At 44.5% G+C, this 20,843-nt stretch overlaps 1 protein-coding gene across 1 annotated transcript in view; it reads right to left on the reverse strand.

Moving 5' to 3' along the window:
* The window catches only part of EOGT (EGF domain specific O-linked N-acetylglucosamine transferase), a 36,338-nt gene extending 18,278 nt beyond the window's left edge, over nt 1–18,060 (reverse strand). Inside the window, exons 1-9 of the mRNA XM_032867357.1 lie at nt 17,894–18,060; nt 16,882–17,106; nt 14,062–14,285; nt 12,854–12,954; nt 12,095–12,203; nt 9,411–9,505; nt 8,954–9,058; nt 4,209–4,315; nt 1,085–1,188 (exon numbers count right to left, since the gene is read on the reverse strand). Of these exons, the coding sequence (XP_032723248.1) occupies nt 1,085–1,188; nt 4,209–4,315; nt 8,954–9,058; nt 9,411–9,505; nt 12,095–12,203; nt 12,854–12,954; nt 14,062–14,285; nt 16,882–16,891 (855 nt within the window). The 5' untranslated portion in view covers nt 16,892–17,106; nt 17,894–18,060. The remainder of the gene's footprint in view (nt 1–1,084; nt 1,189–4,208; nt 4,316–8,953; nt 9,059–9,410; nt 9,506–12,094; nt 12,204–12,853; nt 12,955–14,061; nt 14,286–16,881; nt 17,107–17,893) is intronic.
* Nucleotides 18,061–20,843: the final 2,783 nt, after the last annotated feature.

Raw genomic sequence — 20,843 nt, forward strand, 5'->3', positions numbered from 1 at the left:
CTGGAGATAGTGGCCCCCGTGGGATGTGAGGTATCGGTACCTGCCCCAGGTGGATCCTGGCCCCTCACCCCTGAGCTGCGCTGTTCAGGCTTCTGGAAGGACTCTCCCCGGAAGAAATGTCTGCAACCGTCCTGCCAGCAAGTTGTGGTCCCCTGCAGGAACGTTCATGCCAAGAGGGGGTGCTACGAGCATCTTGTGAGCTGGAATGTCTAGGTGAACTTTCAATGATCACTTAGTGGCTGTCCCAACTTCCCAGTTTAGGAAGCCTGCCATGTATACCATAAACCCCTCGTTCTCTTTATCTTTGTCACTGTCACGGTCAACGTGCAGAGCACACGTGCTCTGTGCCAGGCACTGAGACTAGCTGCACACTCTACCGTTCAGCCTCAAAAGGACACTAGCTAGATACTAGAATCATCCCATTTCATAGTTGGGTGAACTGTGGCCACTTTGGGAGTTACCCTGGCAGGTGGAGCAGGATATGGGAAGAAGCAGGGAAAAGGCAGGCAAAGAAAAAGAAGGGAACAAAGACTGTGCTAAAAATAGCAAAGCAAAGAGCAGGTGTAATTCAATGCATGGCTTTATGTTTACGACTAAGACTCGCCTCCGTAGTGAGATGACACACACAGCACAATGCATCACCAAGCGAGTAGCAACGGGAAGCAACAGTCAAGCAAGGGCCGAGGGCAATTACAGGAGGTCACACAGCAAAACAGAGGCAAACTCTCCCCAAGTGGTTCGGGTGGGGGGTCAGAGAGGTTAAGCAAATAACAGTCTTCCCACGTGTGTCTCAGATCAACACCGAGCACGCATCTCTGGGGCTCCACCTGCCCAAAGGGGGACAGAAATCATCCACCGCTTCATTCAAAAATTCAAAGAACAAAGGTTTATGCACACAAACCTATCTGCCCATACATTCGTGGATGCATATGTGCAGAGACACGTTCACACCCATCTGCATACGTGTCTACACGTGTGTATATTTCAATGTGTGTGTCTTAGAAAACCCCATTTCCCCACATCAGAGCCACATGTCCGCCAAGCCAGGCAAAGACAATGAAGCAGAGAAGACGTTCTTACTTACTGTGTCCCACATCACGATGTATACGTCTGTGCTGAATGAATTATTGATGTGCTGAGTGATATAAAGATTGATAAAGTCACAGAAGTGGTGATACATGTTCACACCTAGTATTGGAAAAAAGAAATCTATGTTGATTAACCCCAGAGAGCAAAGGATTCAACAATTTTTATTCTAGCCCACCTATTTATGGTGTGATAGACTTTTAGCTGATAATAATTGGGAGAAAAAAAATAAGAGTTTTCTCCAAACACAGAGGATCTGTACTTGGGTAATCCTCAATTAACAGATGATTGGGTTCAAAAATTCACCTTAGAATTGGCTATTTAGAAATCAGGAATGCATTTTCCCATATACACTAAAGAACAAACGATCAGTAAATTAAAAAAAAAAAAAGTAAAAGAAGTCTATTTAGCTCAAAATGGGGTAGAACTATAAGGCCATGAAGACTAAGTTTATTTTTTATGATCATTTTTAAAAATCAATTAAGCAGGGGCGCCTGGGTGGCTCAGTGGGTTAAAGCCTCTGCCTTCAGCTCAGGTCACGATCCCAGTGTCCTGGGATTGAGCCCTGCATCAGGCTCTCTGCTGGGCAGGGAGCCTGCTTCCCTTCCTCTCTCTCTGCCTGCTTCTCTGCCTACTTGTGATCTCTGTCTGTCAAATAAAAAAATAAAATCTGGGGCGCCTGGGTGGCTCAGTGGGTTGAGCCGCTGCCTTCGGCTCGGGTCATGGTATCCGGGTCCTGGGATCGAGTCCCGCGTCGGGCTCTCTGCTCAGCGGGGAGCCTGCTTCCCCTCTCTCTCTCTCTCTGCCTGCCTCTCTGTCTACTTGTGATCTCTGTCAAATAAATAGGTAAAATCTTGAAAGAAAATTAAAAAAAAAATCTTTTTAAAAAACCAATTAAGCAATATCTATTTATCACAGAGGTATCAATGATGATGGCACTAATAACATTCTGGTATTTTTCATTTCTGTCATTTTTTTTTCCTTTTTCATCATGATTTATAGCATTGCTTCTTGGGAAAATATTAACTAACTATGATTTAAAAGGGCTCAGTGTCTCATGTTCTCACTGAAAGAGGATAAACTTTGGAGTCAGAAGTACCGAGCTGAACCCAGCTCAGCCATTCATTCATTCATGATCAACGTGCTGAGCTGGTAACATCCCTAAGCTTTCGCTTCTCTGGGAAAAACAGGAAATCCTTATACTTAGGCGGCAACTTTGTTAGGAGACACCCAAAGATTTTATGCCTCAAGGCACCCAGCCTCACACACGTCACACAGTGAAATCATAGTGAAGACTAAAGACAACCCAGATGCTGCTGGGTCCAACAGGGGGAAGGAGAGTGTGGGTGCAGCTATTTCTAAGCTGGTAAGTCCATCATTCCAAATGCATTCTTTTGACTGAGGTACGCAGGAGCCAGTGTCCAACCTGGCAATACACAAAACTAAACAGCCCGAAATTCCAAGAACTGACATGTCACACATGCACTTTAAAAGGACAGAAAATGTTGGCTGGATGAAAAACGGTGACTCTCAAAAGCAGAAATCACAGCATATTGTGACTTCCCTCCCACAGGGAATAATAATGCTTTGTGCCCGAAAACAAGAGTAAAAGATCTTCAGTTCCTGTCCGTGAGGTCATTCTGCTGTATACCCTCAAGTTAGACAGGGCTGCGGGTCAATTACATCTCAAGGGAACAGAAAGAGAAAAGAGAAAAGAATCCTTTTTAGACTGGTAACTTGGAGGAATAATCTGGAGACGACTCCTTTCATCATTCAGAACCATCTGACAAAGAGCATATTTTCCGATAAATGAGAAAAAGACAGTTCTGTGACAACACGTCCTTATTGGTGGGTAAGCACCCAGCACACATGAGCTCCTTCATGTGTCATCATCAAGAAGGTTCTGGAACAAGGACTGGGGAACGCAGCCAGACGGGTGCTTGGTGGTGCAAGGACTTATCAAGGAGGGAGAGAATGCATGCTCGAGAATCGTGCCCCCAAGTAATTCATGTTCTATAAAACGCTCATTCTCTTGCGGGCAAGTCCATGCGGAAAGGGAACCGGGATGAAGGTATAAGTCAGAAGAAAGAAGGAGAGTTTTGAATATAGGAGAGGAACAGCGAGGGTCTACACTGGCCCATTGTTCCCACTTGACACACTTTTCTGCTTGCATACCAGCATCCAAGTAACAGCTCACAGACAGCAGGTCACAGCATGTTCTCCACCCCTTTCAATTTGCATATTCAAGAAATGAGCCAGGACCTCGCATGTAGCATTCTTATTGGCTCTCATTTCAAAAACCTCCACTTGTCTGGGTTTCTGAACCTCATACGTTGTTATATAAGAATTACGGCTCCAGGAGGCAGAGCACATTAAAAATAGCATCAATACATTATAGCAGTTCTGAACTAATCGTGATAGAGGGCGCTCCATATTTCCTGGGAAGCCCGGTGTCTGGTGCATGTGGACGTGGCATAGCAAGCCTCATGTCTTGGGAGGAGACACGCAAGGCCGCGGGGCCCATGGTGTTCCTCTCCAGAGCAACTGTCTCCCCAAGGGTAAGCCGTGCTCGCGAGCGGAGAGTCACAAGCTCTAAGTGTAAAAGGGAAAATAATTCTAAATTTAAGCCCCCCCCCCCCGCCCCAGAATATACTGTCATGCCAGCTTGCAGAGGAATTTTAAGTTCATTTCAGTCATGGAAACCATGTCAGGAAGTTGCCAGAAGAGCTCAGTGGGCATTCCTTTTCCACCCTTGGTACACATGTGGTTTTTACTCTTAAATTTTTTCTAACTCAGCACAATGCAAATCAAGTGATTAGAGAAACTGGGTGGGGTCAATTTCATTACAGAAGGTGCCCCTGTATATATAGCTTTTTCTCTCCTCTTTTGGTTCCAAATCATTTGATATAAATGTGAAGGTTCCCTCTAAAATACCAAAGGTATCAAATCATGGGAAGTTCAAAAGAGCTCTCTTCTTCAGAGATGAAAGCAAAATCCAAACCCACTATTTCATGTCCCGCAGCCTCCCAGAAAGTCACAGGAAATCACTACGTGCACGTATCAAAAAAGGAACAAAGCCTCATTCACCAATAACTAAGTAAGGGACAAATTTAACTTCCCACCTGCGTCCAGTTTCATGAAATAGGTTGGTTTTTCAATAACAACGTCACATTTAGCATCTTCTAGAGGTCTGAAGTTGAGCTGAGTATAGCTTTGTAGCTCAGCAAACCTGGAATGATGAATAGAAGACGGTTTCAAGGGGCTCCTCCTGAACTTGCGACTGCAACACTATAACTGAAGATCTGCTCATTATGGGGATTTTCTTACTAGAATATGCTCTTATGAAGACATGTGGAACTTCTCCAACATACTAACATTTCTATAACTTGACATCAAATTTTAGCTTTAGTTCCTTAGCTGAGACAAGGAACAGAAGTGATTTTGGGGCACCTGGGTGGCCCAGTGGGTTGAGCCTCTGCCTTCGGCTCAGGTCATGATCTCAGGGTCCTGGGATCCAGCCCCGCATCGGGTTCTCTGCTCAGCGGGGAGCCTGCTTCCCCCCCACCCTCTGCCTCCCTGCCTACTTGTCATCTCTCTCTCTCTGTCAAACAAATAAATAAAATCCTAAAAAAAAAAAAATCCTTTTAAAAAAATGATTTCAAATGTCAGCCTCGTGTACAAGATAAACTGGGCATTTTCTAGACAAAGAAGAAATTTACACATAGACTTGACTAAATAATCTAACAGTAAAGTGGGAAGATGCAAGAAGACTTCCTGGGATCTTGTGATCGACCTCTTGGATGCTGAGAGAGATGACATTCCAAAAATTACTGAGTACCTTGGGAAGACAGCACACAGCTAAGATTCCCAGAGGAAAGTAAAGTCTTTTTCTCAGAAAATGTCTTTGGAGGGCACCTGGGTGGCTCAGTCACTAAGCGTCTGTCTTCGGCTCAGGTCATGATCCCAGGGTCTTGGGATCGAGGCCCATATTGGGCTCCTTGCTCGCCAGGAAGCCTGCTTCTCCCTCTCCCACTCCCCCCTGCTTGTGTTCCCTCTCTCTGTGTGTCTCTCTCTGTCAAATAAATAAAATCTTAAAGATAAATAAATAATTAAAAAAAAAGAAAATGTCTTTGGAGACCACATGGCAGTTTCCCTCCATATAGAAGAAGACAATCTTTGATCTTGGCACGTGCCAAGAGGTATTTAGAGTTGACCTAAAGACTGTAACTCTTCACATTTAAGACCACAGCTGATGTAAAGCAAATATCAAACAAACCCCTTTAAAATACACACAATGCTGAATTATTGTGGTGGTTTCAAAATAATGTCCACAAATTCTTTGATGCTTCTCCCTTCAAGAGGTTGAGATTAATTCCCTCCCCTTAAAGGTGTGCTTAGTGATTCCCTTCTAATGAGTAGAACATGGCAGGAAAGATGGTACGGGACTTTTGGGATTAGTGTATACGAGGACGGAAGCCTCCATCCCAGGGCACGTGCTTGTCTCTCGCATGCACACTTGTGCCCTCTCTCTGGGAAGCTATGCTGTGAGTAGCACTAAAGGAGAGGCCCATGCGGCAAAAAGATGACCCCTCTAGCAAATAGCCAGAGACAAACTGAAAGTGGTAACTTAAGTGAGCCTAGAAGCAGAATCCCCAGGCCGGGTTGAGCCTAGAGATGGCTACAGCCCTCGTCAGTAGCTGCTCCTGAGTCAGGACTACTCAGCTACACTATTGCCAAATCCTGACCATCAGAAACTTCGTGAGTAATAATGAAGCGTGTTGTCTTCAGCTGTTAAATTTTGGAGTGATTTGTTATCCAACAGATAATGAATAAAACTCTACCCTAGGTTATATCTTGGAGTAATTTGTTACACAGCAATAAATACACCTTAGAGAACTTCCACCATGTGCAATCAGATATCGAAATGTACTAGGAATCAAAAGTTCCATTAGAATGGAAGAACTCCCTACTGCAAAGCTCTGTTAAATGTTAAAAAGAAACAACAGGCCCAAAATGGAGTCACTTATGCTAAGCCCGTGTCACCAAATCAAGGCTTAATTGCTTACCTTAATTACAGTTTCAACCTTCTCTAGGAATGTAGTCTTAACCAGCCAGTCTATAATTTTCTGGTCTGCACCAGTGAGGTTATCTGCCACAGAGACCCTCCCTATCCCCCATAGGAAGATGAGGTGATCTCTCCTTTCCTTGTCCCTGCCCCCTTTTGCCAAGAAAAGTGTTCCATTTTGTACAGCTCCTGGAGTTCCTCTCTGTTTGCTAGATGGGATGCTGCCCAATTTGCAAAGTGCTGAATAGAGCCAGCTAGATCTTCAAAGTCACTCAGCTGAATTTTGATCTTTAACATAAGTTAGGGAAGGTATTACACCGTAGACTATAAAATGCCATACAGATGTATGGTAGATTATTATCCTGAAGGATCTGCTTAGCATGAATGTTTGACCTCATCAATTAACATTGAGTAAGAGTATACTATGTGACCTGTGATATTGCCATTTATAATAAGATAAATACATACTCGGTCTTCTTTCCCATTTACCCACAGAGAGGTCCTGAAACCCTTGGAATTTCCAAAAGATACGAGCCTGAAAGGTGTCTTTTGTTATGCTAACAAAAGTGCTACTTTTTGCACTCCCTAAGATTGGGGACTGGTTGCCAGGAGAACCAATCATGTGACTAGAGGGTTGGAGCTTTTGGTACCACCCCACACTTTAGAGGAATAAAGTGGCTGGAGTTTGAATCAACTGCCAGTGTCCAATGATTTAATCAGTCCTGACTATATAATGGCCAATGATTTAATCAATCATGCCTATGTAATGAAGCCTTCCTAAAAACTGAAAAGGAGAGGGCTCAGAGGGCTTTCTGAGTTGGAGATGACATGGAGATACAGAGACAGTGGGGTGCCTGGAGAGGGTATGGAAGCTCTGCACCCCTTCCCCCTACCTTGCTCTAGGTATCTCTTCCATCTGGCTGTTCTGAGCTGTATCCTTCTACAATAAACTGGTAGACTAGTAAGTAAAATGTATCTGAAAGGTATCTGAGCCAGTCTAGCAGATGAATCTAGCCCAATCTATAGCCAATTGGTCGAAGCACAGGTGATCATGAGGACTTGCAACTGGGGTCCAAATTCTGGGACTGAGCCCTTAACCTGCGGTTTCTGATGCTGTCTCTGGCTAGATGGTGTCAGAAATGAGTGGAATTGTAAGATTTCTGGCTGTTGGAGAATCACCTATGGGAAACCTGACACATAGGTTGGAAGTGAGTGCTCAGCTTTGAATAAAGGGGGACAGCAGGAGAGTTTCTTTGGGATGACAGAACAGTTCTGTATCCTGATTGTTGTAGTTCTTGCATGCCTGTGGACATGTGAAATAAATTTCATACAACTATGTATCCAAGATAAAAATTTTAAAAGGGTGCATATAAACACTGGTGAAATTCAAATGTGTTTACTTAATAATACTGTACCAGTGTCAATTTCCTGGTTTTGACCATTGTGCTAAGGTTACGTAAGATGTCATCATTAGAGGAAGCTGAGGAAAGGGTTCAAGGAGAACTCCTTGTATTATTTTTAGACTTCTATAATCCTAAAACTTTTTAAAATAAAAAGCTTTTTTTAAGTACCCTAATTTCTTAATTCCTAGAGATAACAAATTGGACCACAGAACTAGTTTATTATTAAAAATGTTTTAAGTCGAAATGTATCCCCCAATTTATATACAGTTCAAAAAGCTGATCAGAGGGGCACCTGGGTGGCTCGGTGGGTTAAGTCTCTGCCTTCAGCTCAGGTCATGATCTCAGGGTCCTGGGATCAAGCCCCGCATTGGGCTCTCTGCTCAGCAGGGAGCCTGCTTCCCCCTCTCTCTCTGCTTGCCTCTCTGGCTACTTGTGATCTCTGTCTCTGTCAAATAAATAAATAAAATCTTTAAAAAAAAAAAAAAAGCTGATCAGAGGTGTTGAAACTCAGGGTAGGGTTTACAACTATGAAGAGGAGTCTGGGGTGCTGGTGGAGCCCAATGCAGGGTTCGTCCCGGGACCCTGAGATCATGACCTGAGCCGAAGGCAGACACTTAACCAACTGAGCCACCCAGGGGGCCCCTAATGTGTATTTCTTTTAAAAAAGTGTTCCTAAAACACATGTACAATTACAAGGAGTTAATAAAAATTCATTTTTGAACTGATTTTTTTCCTTTCATTAGCAATCAGCTATTCCTATATCACACTTCCTCCTTTTAAAAAAAAAAAAGGTTTTATTTATTTATTTGACAGAGAGAGAGAGAGAAAGATCACAAGCAGGCAGAGAGGCAGGCAGAGAGAGAGGGGAAAGCAGGGTCTGCGCTGAGCAGAGAGCCCAATGAGAGGCTGGATCCCAGAACCCTGAGATCTGACCCAAGCCAAAGGCAGAGGCTTTAACTCACTGAGCCACCCAGGCACCCCACTTCCTCCTATTTTAAAATACACATTTAATTCAAATACAACTTATAAAGTCACTCTGTAGCTATCACTCCCTCAAAGCTCATGTCAAATTCTCCATAAATAAGTAAAATTTTCCATTCCAAAATCCCTTCCTGGTGCGCCAGTGTGGCTCGGTTGGTTGGGCAGCTGCCTTTGGCTCAGGTAATGATCCCAGTATCCCGGGATGGACTACCACATCAGGCTCCCTGCTCAACAGAGAGCCTGCCCCTCTCGCCCCTCTACCTGTAGCTTTGCCTACTTGTGCTCTCTATCGATCTGTCAAATAAATAAAGTCAGTAAAAAAAAAAAAAAAGAAAAAAGAAAAAACAAAATCCCTTCCAATGTGCCAGAAAGAAAAGCAAATATTTTAGAAACATGTTTTAAAAAAAAATAATCTCACCAAGACTGCAGAGGGCTTTTGCGCTGACCTTGAGACGTCAACATTCGAGTGTCCAGTGCGCAGTGTCCTCCGATTTCACCACTCTGGAGAAAATCTTCCTTAAATCTGGCGGGTGACCAAATATTAAGCTGAGTTTGAGAAATTTTATCACTACGTAAGCACTTGGGATGTTAACTAAGGTGGCTTACCGATTTCCAATATCAGTGTGTTGGAAGAATTTAACTCGATTATAAGGGAATGTTTCAAACATACACAAAAGTAGCAGAATGGTACAGAAACCGGAGGAACTCATAATCCAGCTTTGCAATGATCCACCTGTGGTCTGACTACATCTTCCATCCTCTACCCATTCCCCAACCTCATCGCCATTTTATTATGAAGCAAATCCAAGGTCTATCCCTGGACCTGGAAATATTTCAGAATTTCTGTTAGGTTTAAACATCAACCACTTCCATACCTGTCATGGTTTCTCTTGATGTTTCTTAAATCAAGATAGAGGTTGGCTGCTCTGCAGTACTGAAGGTAACGGGAACACACCAGGCTTGAGTCATGCTGAATTGAGGTGGAAAAAAAAGAAAGAAATAACTCTGGATACTAACATTTTGAGGACATTCTCAGACTTGCCAGACAAGTTCACAGCATGTATACCTTCAGGTTGAACCACACAATATGAGAACAACTTTTTTTTTTTTTTTTTTTTAGGGGCACCTGGGTAGCTCAGTGGGTTAAGCCTCTGCCTTCGGCTCAGGTCATGATTTCGGGGTCCTGGGATCGAGCCCCACATCAGGCTCTCTACTCAGTAAGGAGCCTGCTTCCTCCTCTCTCTCTCTCTCTGCCTGTCTGTCTACCTACTTGTGACCTCTCTCTGTGTCAAATTAAAAAAAAAAATTATTTAAAAATTATTTTAAAAAAATTATTTAAATTCAATTAGTTAACATAGACTGTATTATTACTTTTGGAGGTAGAGTTCAGTGATTCATCAGGAGAATAGCTTCTGAAAGTCTGCTTCTGTGGATGGGTTTTTTCCCCTCTCCAACAGACTCTGGTCAAGCCTAGTTTTGCCAGTGTGTATGCAAACTTTTAGGTTACTAGAAAGAACCTGCAAGTGTTCTATTTATATCATCTCAAACTTTAAGTCTTTATGTGTGGTTCAGTTCAGTCTTCTTTAAAAAAAAAAAAGCACTCAGAGCCATCACTAACCCCATAGCAATGTGGAAAAAGCATTTTTCAAAGCCAAGCCAAATGAAACAAAGAAGAATGTACACGTTAAGAGACGGTAAAACAGACTGGAAGGGCACTTTGCCGATTTTAGTAAGACATGCTGTCTCTAAACCATAAAGCTTCTGGGAGTCCCTGTCTCCACTGCAGTAAGAGGGCGATGTTTTTTAAATCACTGAAATAAAAGAGCTTAAGAGTCAACTACCAGAGCCTGCTTCTCTTTTTTCCAGTCTGCTCTGTACCAAAATAGGGACAGTTTCAAAAACTTTTATCTGCTGTGGCTTTTACTTATAGATTTAAATGCCATTTTATTGTTTTTCCATAATTCCCAATGAACACAAGATCTTCACCTTTACCCGCATGGGGTTTTGGAATCGCTCATTGGTAAGGGATCAGGCTCTGACTGCACAAAATCTATGAAGGTAGATCTTGGCCAGGAAAGATTCTAAATACTGCCTTGGACAAAGTGTGCAAGGTGGGGACTGTGGCTCTCTCCTTGCCCCTTCCACATCAACAGGTGGACTCCAGCCAGACTATGCAACACACACAAAAAAACATATGTAAGGGCACCCAGCAGCAGTACGGCCTAAAGCCACGCCTCCCTCCTTCGGGGTTCATACAGCTCCCTATAATTGCTTCAAGTTCTATTATGTGATAGCTCCAAAAGCACCATATAGAATGGGCGCCTGGGTGGCTCAGTCGGTTAAGCGGCTGCCTTTGACTCACGTCATGATCCCGAGGTCTTGGGATCAAGTCCTGCATTGGGTTCCCTGCTCATCAGGGAGCTGGCTTCTCTCTCTACCCCTCCCCCCTGCTCATTTTCTCTCACTCTGTCTCTCATAAAAAGAAAATAAAAATACTTTTAAAAAAGCACTATAGAGCATATATATATTCAGTTTCTTAATCAAAGTGAATTAAGAAAAAAATTTTTCATTTTCTCAATTGCCTGGAGATAAGAGGCCCCCCCCCAAGATGTCAGAGACTGGACCAGGGTTCAAGAACACCGACTGATAAGATGCCTTAACAGTAAGTGCTTACAACCCTAGGGACCTTTAAAAACTAACACTGAGCCTTTTGCTGGGACCCAGGTCCCGCACTAAGCATTTCTATAAGCAGAATGAGCATTTTTATAAGCTCAGATCTTCCCAGCCACAAGCTATGACATGGGCATGGCTTGAAGGGGAAAGACACTGAAACACGGAAAGGCTGGGTGCTCTAAGAATCAGGTTTTGAACACTACAGTGTGGATGGAACCTGCTCTTCTCCTGACTGCCCAAAACTGGCTCTTGGCAACGGGCTTGGCTTACACACTGAGCGCAATGCACTATGGTTGGAAGCCCACAGAAAAAGATCCGTATCCCAGTTCTACATGGACAAGTCCACCGAGTAGCTGTGTGGTCCTGGAAAAGTCACTTCACGCTTCTGAGGACCTTGTTTTCCTCTGTGGTCAAGTGGCATCAGTACTATCTACCCTGTCCGTCTGCTGCAGGGCTTGTGGAAATCAAGCTAGCTAGCTGGAGGAAAGCTTTTTGGAAACTGTAAAGTCCTAAATGAACACAGAGTGGTCTGGGGTCCACAGGTGGGGTGGGGCGGGGGGTGGGAGGCTGATGTATCATTTGTCCTGAACTCTTTGCAAGGGAATTTGGAAAGATGCAGCTTATCAATTTCTCTTCTTTAACATAATGTGGAGGAGGGGTGGAATTCTAAACCTAGTCATATTTTAACTGCCCCATAGTAGGATTATCTGTTATATGTGTGAAAATGATGAGCCGGTTTCCAAATGAAACAGAATGATTTATTTTAGAAAGTTAAATAAAAGTCAAAACCAAAGAACACCTGAGGAAGGCTCCTTCTCTGGGAGCCATCTATCTTGTTTTTCCACAATAATCTAAACACTCGGAGTATTTGAAAGGAAACACCCACCGTTTCCTTAGGCTGGCAGAGCACAAGCAGTTCCTCTAGCCGTTCTCCCGCATATCCAAAGTCAGCCTGTTTCCAGAATATGTCCTGGGCAGATTCAAGGGTATCTGTCCTATTTGCAATCAAAAAGATTCCATGGGGAAAGAAAAAAAAAAAAGATTCCATGATTTTTCTCTTTTTACCTTTTTCTGAGCCTTGAGTTTCCTTTCTAAAGGTTAAATTGCCAGAAGTCTGTTATTAAGTTTTTTAACCAACATAATCTTCCTATAACTCCCTTGCTACAAGAAGATACCAAAATAAGTTATTCATAGACTTACTTTCTTACGCTAAAAATACACAACAGAAGTGTATGATGTTAGGGTCATCTGGCACTGAAGAAAAGGAGAGAAAATGAGTTACTAGTTACTGTATTTTCCTTACTACGTTAACCTTGCAGGTATTGGAAATATTAATTATACTTCACATTCCCTTCCACCATCAAGAGGAAACCATCGAGTTATGTTTTTTGTATTTGTTGGGGGAAAATACTTTCTGGTGATCTACACTGTTTTCTCTCTCTGGCAGAGGAAATGACAGATATTCCTGTGCGGGGTGGCAGGAGGGTGGGGAGGTAAGTCACCTTGAATTCATGACTGCATAAGCAAATTAATATCTAAAGGAATGGATATCTAAAACCAAAGAGTCCAGCTGGGAGGTGGAGCATCGGCAGACAGGACAAAGAAAGATGATTTAAAGAGGAGAGGAGTCCATCTAGAAGCTTACCATCCCATGTCGACATAGGTGCAGACAGGGTAGCCAAATCTGAACTCTGGTCTGCAGGATTTCTCATAACCCCAGCAGTATTTTAGATTTTCTAAGTGTTTCTAGAACACAAAACGTGTACATTTAGACTGGTCTCCCTTCTTCTGACATTTAGAAAGAACTCTTCAGGTTTTTCCATGAAGAAAACAATATCTTCATAGAACTTTCATTCTCACATCTTATAATTCATATTCACGTGATAAAAGGAATTAGAATAAATCCTAAGTATAAGAGTCTCCGAGTTCTCAACCACAACGGTCCTTAATCATCACTCCCCCACACCACGTCTGGGCCCCAGCGAAAAGCACGGGCTTTCCCTATACTACAAAGAACACTTGAATTGGAATTTCCTGAAGGAGCTTAATGAAACTGCCTTTCTCAGGGAGCAAAGTGATCCTAAAATCAGTCCCTAAAGAGTCACATAAAATGAAATTTCTATCATCAAAAAATCACCATGAAATTAAATGGATTAGCAAATTTACTCATCAATCATGAGCGGCAGAAATGCCACAAGACTTGGACACAGCCATGGTTGTTGGCCGAGGCTGCTCTTCTGCAAGACCCAGGAGCAACAGTGGTCTGACTCCTGGGTCTCCTTCCCCATATGCTTCCTGAACCAGCACCATGGGAAAGGAAGTTTCTCACAAGGCCCAGCTTTGATCTCTGAGACCTCGTGAGACGTCTTAATGGGCTCCAATTGGAGGCCTTCCCAACAACTCTAAAACAGAAGGAAGGCCAGAGTAACCGTCATAATTATGTGGAGACAGGGGCGGAGGTGTTATTACCGAAATTAAATGCTAAGAGACCCTCTCAAGGGCAGTTGAAGAAAAAAAAGAGGTGTGAAATTCTCTAGTTACTTTTAACAAGACATTCCTGGCCAGATAAAATCTAATTCCCTTTGTTTACAGAGTATAAAAATAGTATTGGCTGACTATGTGTTTCATGAGGGACTGAGATTTTAAATTTTAGTTGCGATCCAGATTTTAAATCTCACTCTTGGAATGGGATATAATTTTAAGCAAAGTTCAGGCATTTGGAAGCACTAGACGAAATGCAAACAAAGTCTTACAGCTACCTTACAGAATGCTATCTCCAAGTTCAGGTCATAAAGCAGAGCCAAAATCCTTTTAAAAATAAGTAAGAGGAAAAAAAAAAAAACGAATACCTACCTTATAAGGACAATATGAATCTTTCTTACAGGCCGTGGCAATATGCCTATTATTGTGCAAAAAGAAGGGAATGTGCTCCTCGGGCAGGCGGATACTGGCATAGTCGAACAGAGGTTCGCCTGGAATGCCATCAGCCTTGGGAGGAGCCTCATCTTGGCCACTCAGTGAAACACCATGAAGCAATATTCCAAGGACAAGCAGCTTTAACATAGCAACCACCAAACCTAGAGATCATATTGAAAAGATTTTTGTTAAGACATATTCTTTAAAAGTCAAAGGGATGAAGGGCTCAGTAAAATGACCATGGAACCTTGCTACATCACTGAACAGCACTCCTTTGTTCCACAAATATTTATCGTGCACCTGTTCTGCTCCAGGCACTGCATTAGGAGCCAGGTACACAGGGGGTGAACAAAACCAGGCCCTTGTTCTGATATAGCTTATAATCTTTCTCAGACTTTCTCACTAAAGGGCGAGAGAGCGAATATTTTTGGTTCTGGAGGCCGTACAGTCTTAGCGGCAACTACTCAACAGTGCCTTTGCCACGAAAACAGCCACAGCCCATCGTAAAGAATAGGGGAGGTTGCGTTCTAATAAAACTTTATTTATAAAAATGGGGCAAAGGCCTTGATGTGACCCCAGTCGCATATCACTGATGCCAGAAATAAAGGAGGTAATATGATAGGCAATATAACACAGTGGTTCAGAACATGAACTCGGAAGCTAGACCACCTGGGTTTGAATCTAGCTACAGTTTCCCGGCTGTATGATCTCGAGCTGTTTAACCTCGCTGTGCTTCTGCTTTTCTAGCTGTAAATGGAAATAATAATAAACCTTTATCATAGGGCTATTCTGACTTAAATATTGGTAACATATTTAGAGGTACCTGGCATATTAAATGCTATACGAGCATTTACTGAGTACATGTTTAAACCCACATGGGATGGTGGGGAAAGGAAGAGGTTGTTAAATACTATCTGAGCTGAGACCTGAATGGTGAGGAGCAGGAAAACCATGCCAGGGAGAGGGAAGAAAAGACAGTGCAACAGCTCTGGGTATATATGTATCTCCTGAATAAAAACTGATAATCATGGGGCGTCAAGGGGTTGGGGGGAGCTCTGTTCATTAAGCGCCTGTGTCTTGATCTCAACTCAAGGCTTGATCTCAGGGTCATGAGTTCAAGCCCCAGGCTGGGCTCCATGGGCCTACTAAAAAAAACAAAACAAAAAAACTAAATAAGTACAATTGTACATGGGTTCCTTCTATGTGCCAGGTACTGTTCTAAGTACGGAGGATGCGGCAATGAACGTGCAGTCTAAAACTCCTTTCCCTTGTAAAGCTCACCTTCTAGTGAGTATAATAACAACCTACGATAACAGTAATGACAACTCAGAGAACCTGGAGACGGTGCCATTGATCTATCCCCATCCTGCCTTAGCAATGTGAAAGAGATCATAACCATCGCAGACCTTACTGCACGTCTAACTCACCCCACAAGGATTAAACTTTGTGGACTAGAATTCTATGTATCCCAGACAAGAATTGTGCCATTCTCGGTTCACTTTAGCAGTATTATTTTGCTCTAGGAAAAAAAAAAAAGGGTGTTCTTCCCACCGAAGGACAGGACCGTATCACACATGAGCTACTCCCCAGCAAGATCTGCAGTCACTGGGGCATATTGGAAAAACCAGCTTTCAGAATCAGCCTTCACTGACTATGCCTAACGAAGATGGGGCCTTTAGAAATAAACTGCTATGTTTAACCCAGCCTAAAGTCCCAAGGCCAAGGCTTCATAACCAAGAGTGTGGACACTGAAAAGGAATTCTGTTCCCCTCTGGAGTGGTAAATATCATGGCTTCTCTTCTTCATGGCTCCAAAGAGTATATTGTTACCTGTTGGAAAGGTGATCTGAATTCATACTTTAGTTAGGACTCTCACCCAACAGTAAGTTGATGGTGATCTTACAAAATTTAAAAATACCCATTAATAGTAATAGTGTCCTAATAGAAATATTTACTTCTTTAATTACCAGAACCACACAGAAGCTGCTATGATGCTTCAGGTATCTTAACTCTGCCAGAAATGAAACACAGTGCCTTAAAAGGATGCCAAAGCAGACTTTATCATTCAGGTGATATTTTTGGATTAAAGGAAATATTAAGAGAGAAAAAAATTCAATGAGATAACCTCTGAGCACAAGACCTGGCACTTAGTGAGACATTCTGTAAGCAAAAGGCCTGACTCATAGTGTGCTTTCTTTTCCCTAGTGAACAGCAGACTTCGAAAAGCAAAGTTACAGGTGCCACTCCCCACACTCACTTAAATAGATTCTAATGGTACCCAGAAGGATACGGTCCATCAACCACTACAAGCCAAAGGGACACTCTGTGGATAAAACACCTTCCTAGAGAGGGGCGCCTGGGTGGCTCAGTGGGTTAAAGCCTCTGCCTTTGGCTCAGGTCAGGATCCCAGGGTGCTGGGATCGAGCCCTACATCGGGCTCTTTGCCCGATGGAACAACATTCCTAGTTCTCATCCTATTAATCCTACTGACTGAACATACGCTAGTTGAGCCTTCCTCTTTCCTCCTCCAGCCTGACCATCCAACAGGCAGGCTGGCTTATTTACTTGACTCATTCTTTCCAGTAATAAAGTCATTGTTATGACTAAGTCCTGGCCTTCAGTTCTTCAAGTCCGCTGTCCTTGACTGAGCTCTCGCTGAAACTAAACCCACCGATCCATGGAGAAGGAGTAACACTTCAGTCATGGGAAAAATCTGAAGTCTCTGACCAGAAACCAGGCTTTTGCAAAGGGCACGTACCTGCTTGCATAAGGTAGAAGGGGGTAGCTGCTGGAGCATGAAAGCACAGCCCGGGGGCCTGGCAGAAAGCCGGTTCGGGTGCGCAGTCCTCTTGCAAGGCCACCCCAGGGATGGGTGGGTGCACTTCTCCAGCAGATGGAAGCTGGAGCTCGGCGCTGCTTTCCCTTCAGCACAAAGCAACCTGCTCCTTCCTCTTCTGGATTCCTTCCCCGGATTTCCTCAGGCCTAAAAGGTGGAGGAGGGAAAAGGAAAAAAAGGAAGAGCCTGAAAGATGATGAGAGCCCGAGGCTGACGAGGACCACAGTGGGTGAGATGGGGCAGGGCTCCGTGCCTCAGATCCTGGGAAGTTTAAACAAGATAGTGGACAAATGAAAAGTTGAACGCGTTCTGAGACTCACAAGGACTCCCAAACACTCGCCCGCGCGGGGGCCACGGGTCTCACGGTAGGCTGAGGCAGGGGGTCAGAAAGGGCTTGGCTGTCTGAGATGCCCAGGGGAGGTCCACCAGCTGGGTGGCCAGAACCTCAGTCGGGGACGCGGGGCGGCGGGGGAGGCGGCGGCGGCGACAGCGCTCCGGCTGCCACCCCGCCGCGCTCGGGGTCTTCACGCCAGGCGCCCGCGGGGCTGCGCCGGGGTCGCGAGGTCCCCCGCACGTCGCCCAACACCCTGCGCCCACCCACCTCCACGCAGTCCCCGGCGCCGGGGAGGAGCCGGGGGGAGCGGCTTCGCCCGGGTCTGGCACACCGACCCTCGCGGCGCGGGACGGGGAGAAGGGCATCCTTCCCTGTGGCCCGCGGGCTCCCGGGCGCCCCGCGCGCCACTGCAGGCAGCGCGAAGGGGCCGAGCGCCCCCCTCCCCGGCCCGCAGGCGGTGGAAGGCGCGGCGGAGTCCGCGGAGAGGCTGCAGCCCGCGGGGAAGGCGCGCCGGGAGCCCCGGCGGGAGAGGCGCGCGCAGCCGGGCGCCAGCGGCAGGGCGGCGGCTGAGGGCTCCGCGGATCCCCGAGCGAGTCCTACCTGGAGCCGGGAGAGCCGGGGCTGCGGAGGAGGAGGAGACAGCCGCCGCTCGAGAGCACCGAGGCGTCATAACCGGCTGCTGCCGCTCACCGGAAACCTCGGGCGCGGGAGCCGGGCCAGGGGGCGCCAGGGAGCCGCCGGGACTCCGAGGCGGCCTGCGCCGGGAGGCGGGCCCGAGCCCCGCAGAGGGGTTGGCCCGGGGCCGGGGCAGGAGCGGGGCTTGGCGCGCGCGGCCGGACGCGGGGCGGCGGGGAGGGGCGGGGCTCCGTCTGCTCCAGGGCGCGCTCGCCCGTCGACAGGCAGTGCGGAAGCCTCAGAGCCGGCCGCGGGCGCGGAGCCGGGGAAGGGACGCGGGCTCACCCGGCAGGCCTGGCCCCCTGCGGCGGGGGGGGCGGGGATAAGGCGCTTAGAGGACGCGAGGACACCTGACTCTACTTCGCAGCTTCATTCTGACTGCGTCGCTCTGACGCGGATGGTTACTGTTTTCTTAAGCAGGACAGAAGTTGCCGCCCTAACTTTCATGTGGGGCGCGAACGCAGTCGGTAGCCCTTTGGGGCGGGGGGCGGTCGGGGTGGGGAGGCTGAATGCTTTTTAAATATTTTTTTAAGATGCTGTCAAGTGTTACAAATTCCATTAGTGATCTGCTAAATAATGTTATCTGGATTTTTTTTTTCAAATAACAATACTGCAAGGGACACATATTTGACATGTCCCAGGCATAATTCTAAAGCACTTTACAGTATTAACTCGTTTATTCTTCATGTGTGAGACTGCCTCTAAGGGAACTACTGCTCCATTATGTCATACTTTGCCTGCCCCGTACCAACAAGGGCAATAATTTTAAAAGTGCTTTCTCGGCTTACTTGTAACCATCCTATTTTTGTCACCTACAGGAAATGTAGCTTTCCTGTTAGTCGATTCAAAACGAATTGCAGTCATTTAAAATACATTTTTGTCACTGAGCGGTGATTTGTATTTATGTGTTTTAAACCTAATACATGAGAAAAGTTTCTAAGAAGACGTTAGTCTCATTGCAAGCACAACAAACCAATTAAACTGGTGTGACATACACGTGGTACTATTTTAAATGGCTTAATAGTAAGGTGCAGTCCTTCAGGCTCAGAGGAAACGTGACAGACCTTTAAGAAGTCAGATCCAGTTCTAACATATTGCAGCAGCCAGGTGCAACAGATTTTCCACCCAAAATACCAGTCTTAAAATTTAAAGTTTCTTCAAACTGACATTTTAAAAAACGCAAATATCCTTTATTGGGGAAACTAATTGAATAAACTGGTATATCCACACAATGTAGAACTAAGCAGGCACAAAAAAAAAGAACTGAAAAATATCTGTATACACTGCAGGGTTTATTTTTGAGCGGGTAAAGGATGTGTAGTATGCTATTATTCACCTAGAAAAGGGGATATATACATGCTATTTTACAAATAGAATAACATTTAAAATGATTACCTATGGGGGAAGGAAGGAATATGTGTATAGAGACAAGGAAGATAACTTCTCTGGGTGTACATTATATAGAAGTGGCTTTAGAATCATGTAAATATTTTACATTATAAGACAATTTTTTAAAAGTAATCCTTAAAAATTAAAAGTAAAATGAAACTAAATTTAAATGCTATCCAGTTGTGGCGTATACCACCACGAAGGAATTATTCCAGGTGACTTTGAAACAATTAGCACGTCCTGGTGGATGTACCCTCAGGACTAAAAGAATTTTTTAAAAAATCACAAACTGTTTCCAGGAACCAAACTGAAAGTGGGAATATTGGTTGGGATACATCGAATAGGAATCATTAAGATGGTATCTTTGAAGCTGAAATTTTGGCATGTGGTATAGATGTAAGCCTGATGAAGTTATATAAAAATCCTATAGTTAATGAATTTGAAGGTAATAATATACATTAACATATTTTATTGTTAAAAATGGATCTCTCCAACATCCATTGAAAAGGCCTAGAAATAACCAACCCTGTAGCAAGAAGCACCTTTTGTGCCCAGACTATGATCTGCAAACATTTCCCATTAAAAGGAACATGGGTTCCATTGAAAAATGGATCATCTTAGGGACACCTGGGTGGCTCCGTTGGTTAAGCGGCTGCCTTCTGCTCAGGTCATGATCCCAGGGTCCTAGGATAGAGTTCCCCATCTGGCTCCCTGCTCATCTGGGAGTCTGTTTCTCCCTCTGCCCACTCTGCCTGCTTGTGCTCTCTCTCTGACAAATATATAAATAAAATCTTTAAAAAAGGAAAAAAGAAAAATGGATCATCTTAGGTATGGGGCATGTAATGTACAAGCAGAAGCTGAAAAATCTTACAAGAGGAATCAGGGAAGCAATCAAAGATTATGAGGGCTGTATCAGAAGGACTCAGGAACCAGTCTGAAAAGGCTTCCTCTGGCCAAAGATAGGATAATTTAAAGCATCAGTAAAGGTTAACTGTTGGGGTGACTGGGTGGCTCAGTCCTTAAGCATTTGCCTGAGGCTCAGGTCATGATTCCAGGGTCCTGGGATTGAGCCCTGCATCAGGCTTCCTGCTTAGCGGGAGGCCTGCTTCTCCCTCTCCCACTCCCCCTGCTTATGATTCCCTCTCTCACTGTCTCTCTGTCAAATAAATAAAATCTTAAAAAAAAAAGATAACTGTAATGGATTGAAGCACACATATACTTAAATCTTATATTCAAAAAGACCCAACCAATCAACCAGATACACAAACCAAAACCTCATTGTTCATCTCTGACCACAAAGGGAACCAATGTGGCAAAGGACCCAACTCTAAATGTGAAAAAAACAAAAACAAAAACAAGAAAACTGGTAAATGAAGAAAACCATTCAAGCGTATTTATCCCATCTTTCCTCTATGAACCATGATGCAAGTAACCAAATAGTTGATGAGGTACTTTTTACAAAAACATTCCATCCTTAAATATGATA

Source organism: Lontra canadensis, unplaced genomic scaffold, assembly GCF_010015895.1.
Source record: "Lontra canadensis isolate GAN:19392208 unplaced genomic scaffold, GSC_riverotter_1.0 scaffold34, whole genome shotgun sequence".
Taxonomy (NCBI): Eukaryota; Metazoa; Chordata; class Mammalia; order Carnivora; family Mustelidae; genus Lontra; species Lontra canadensis.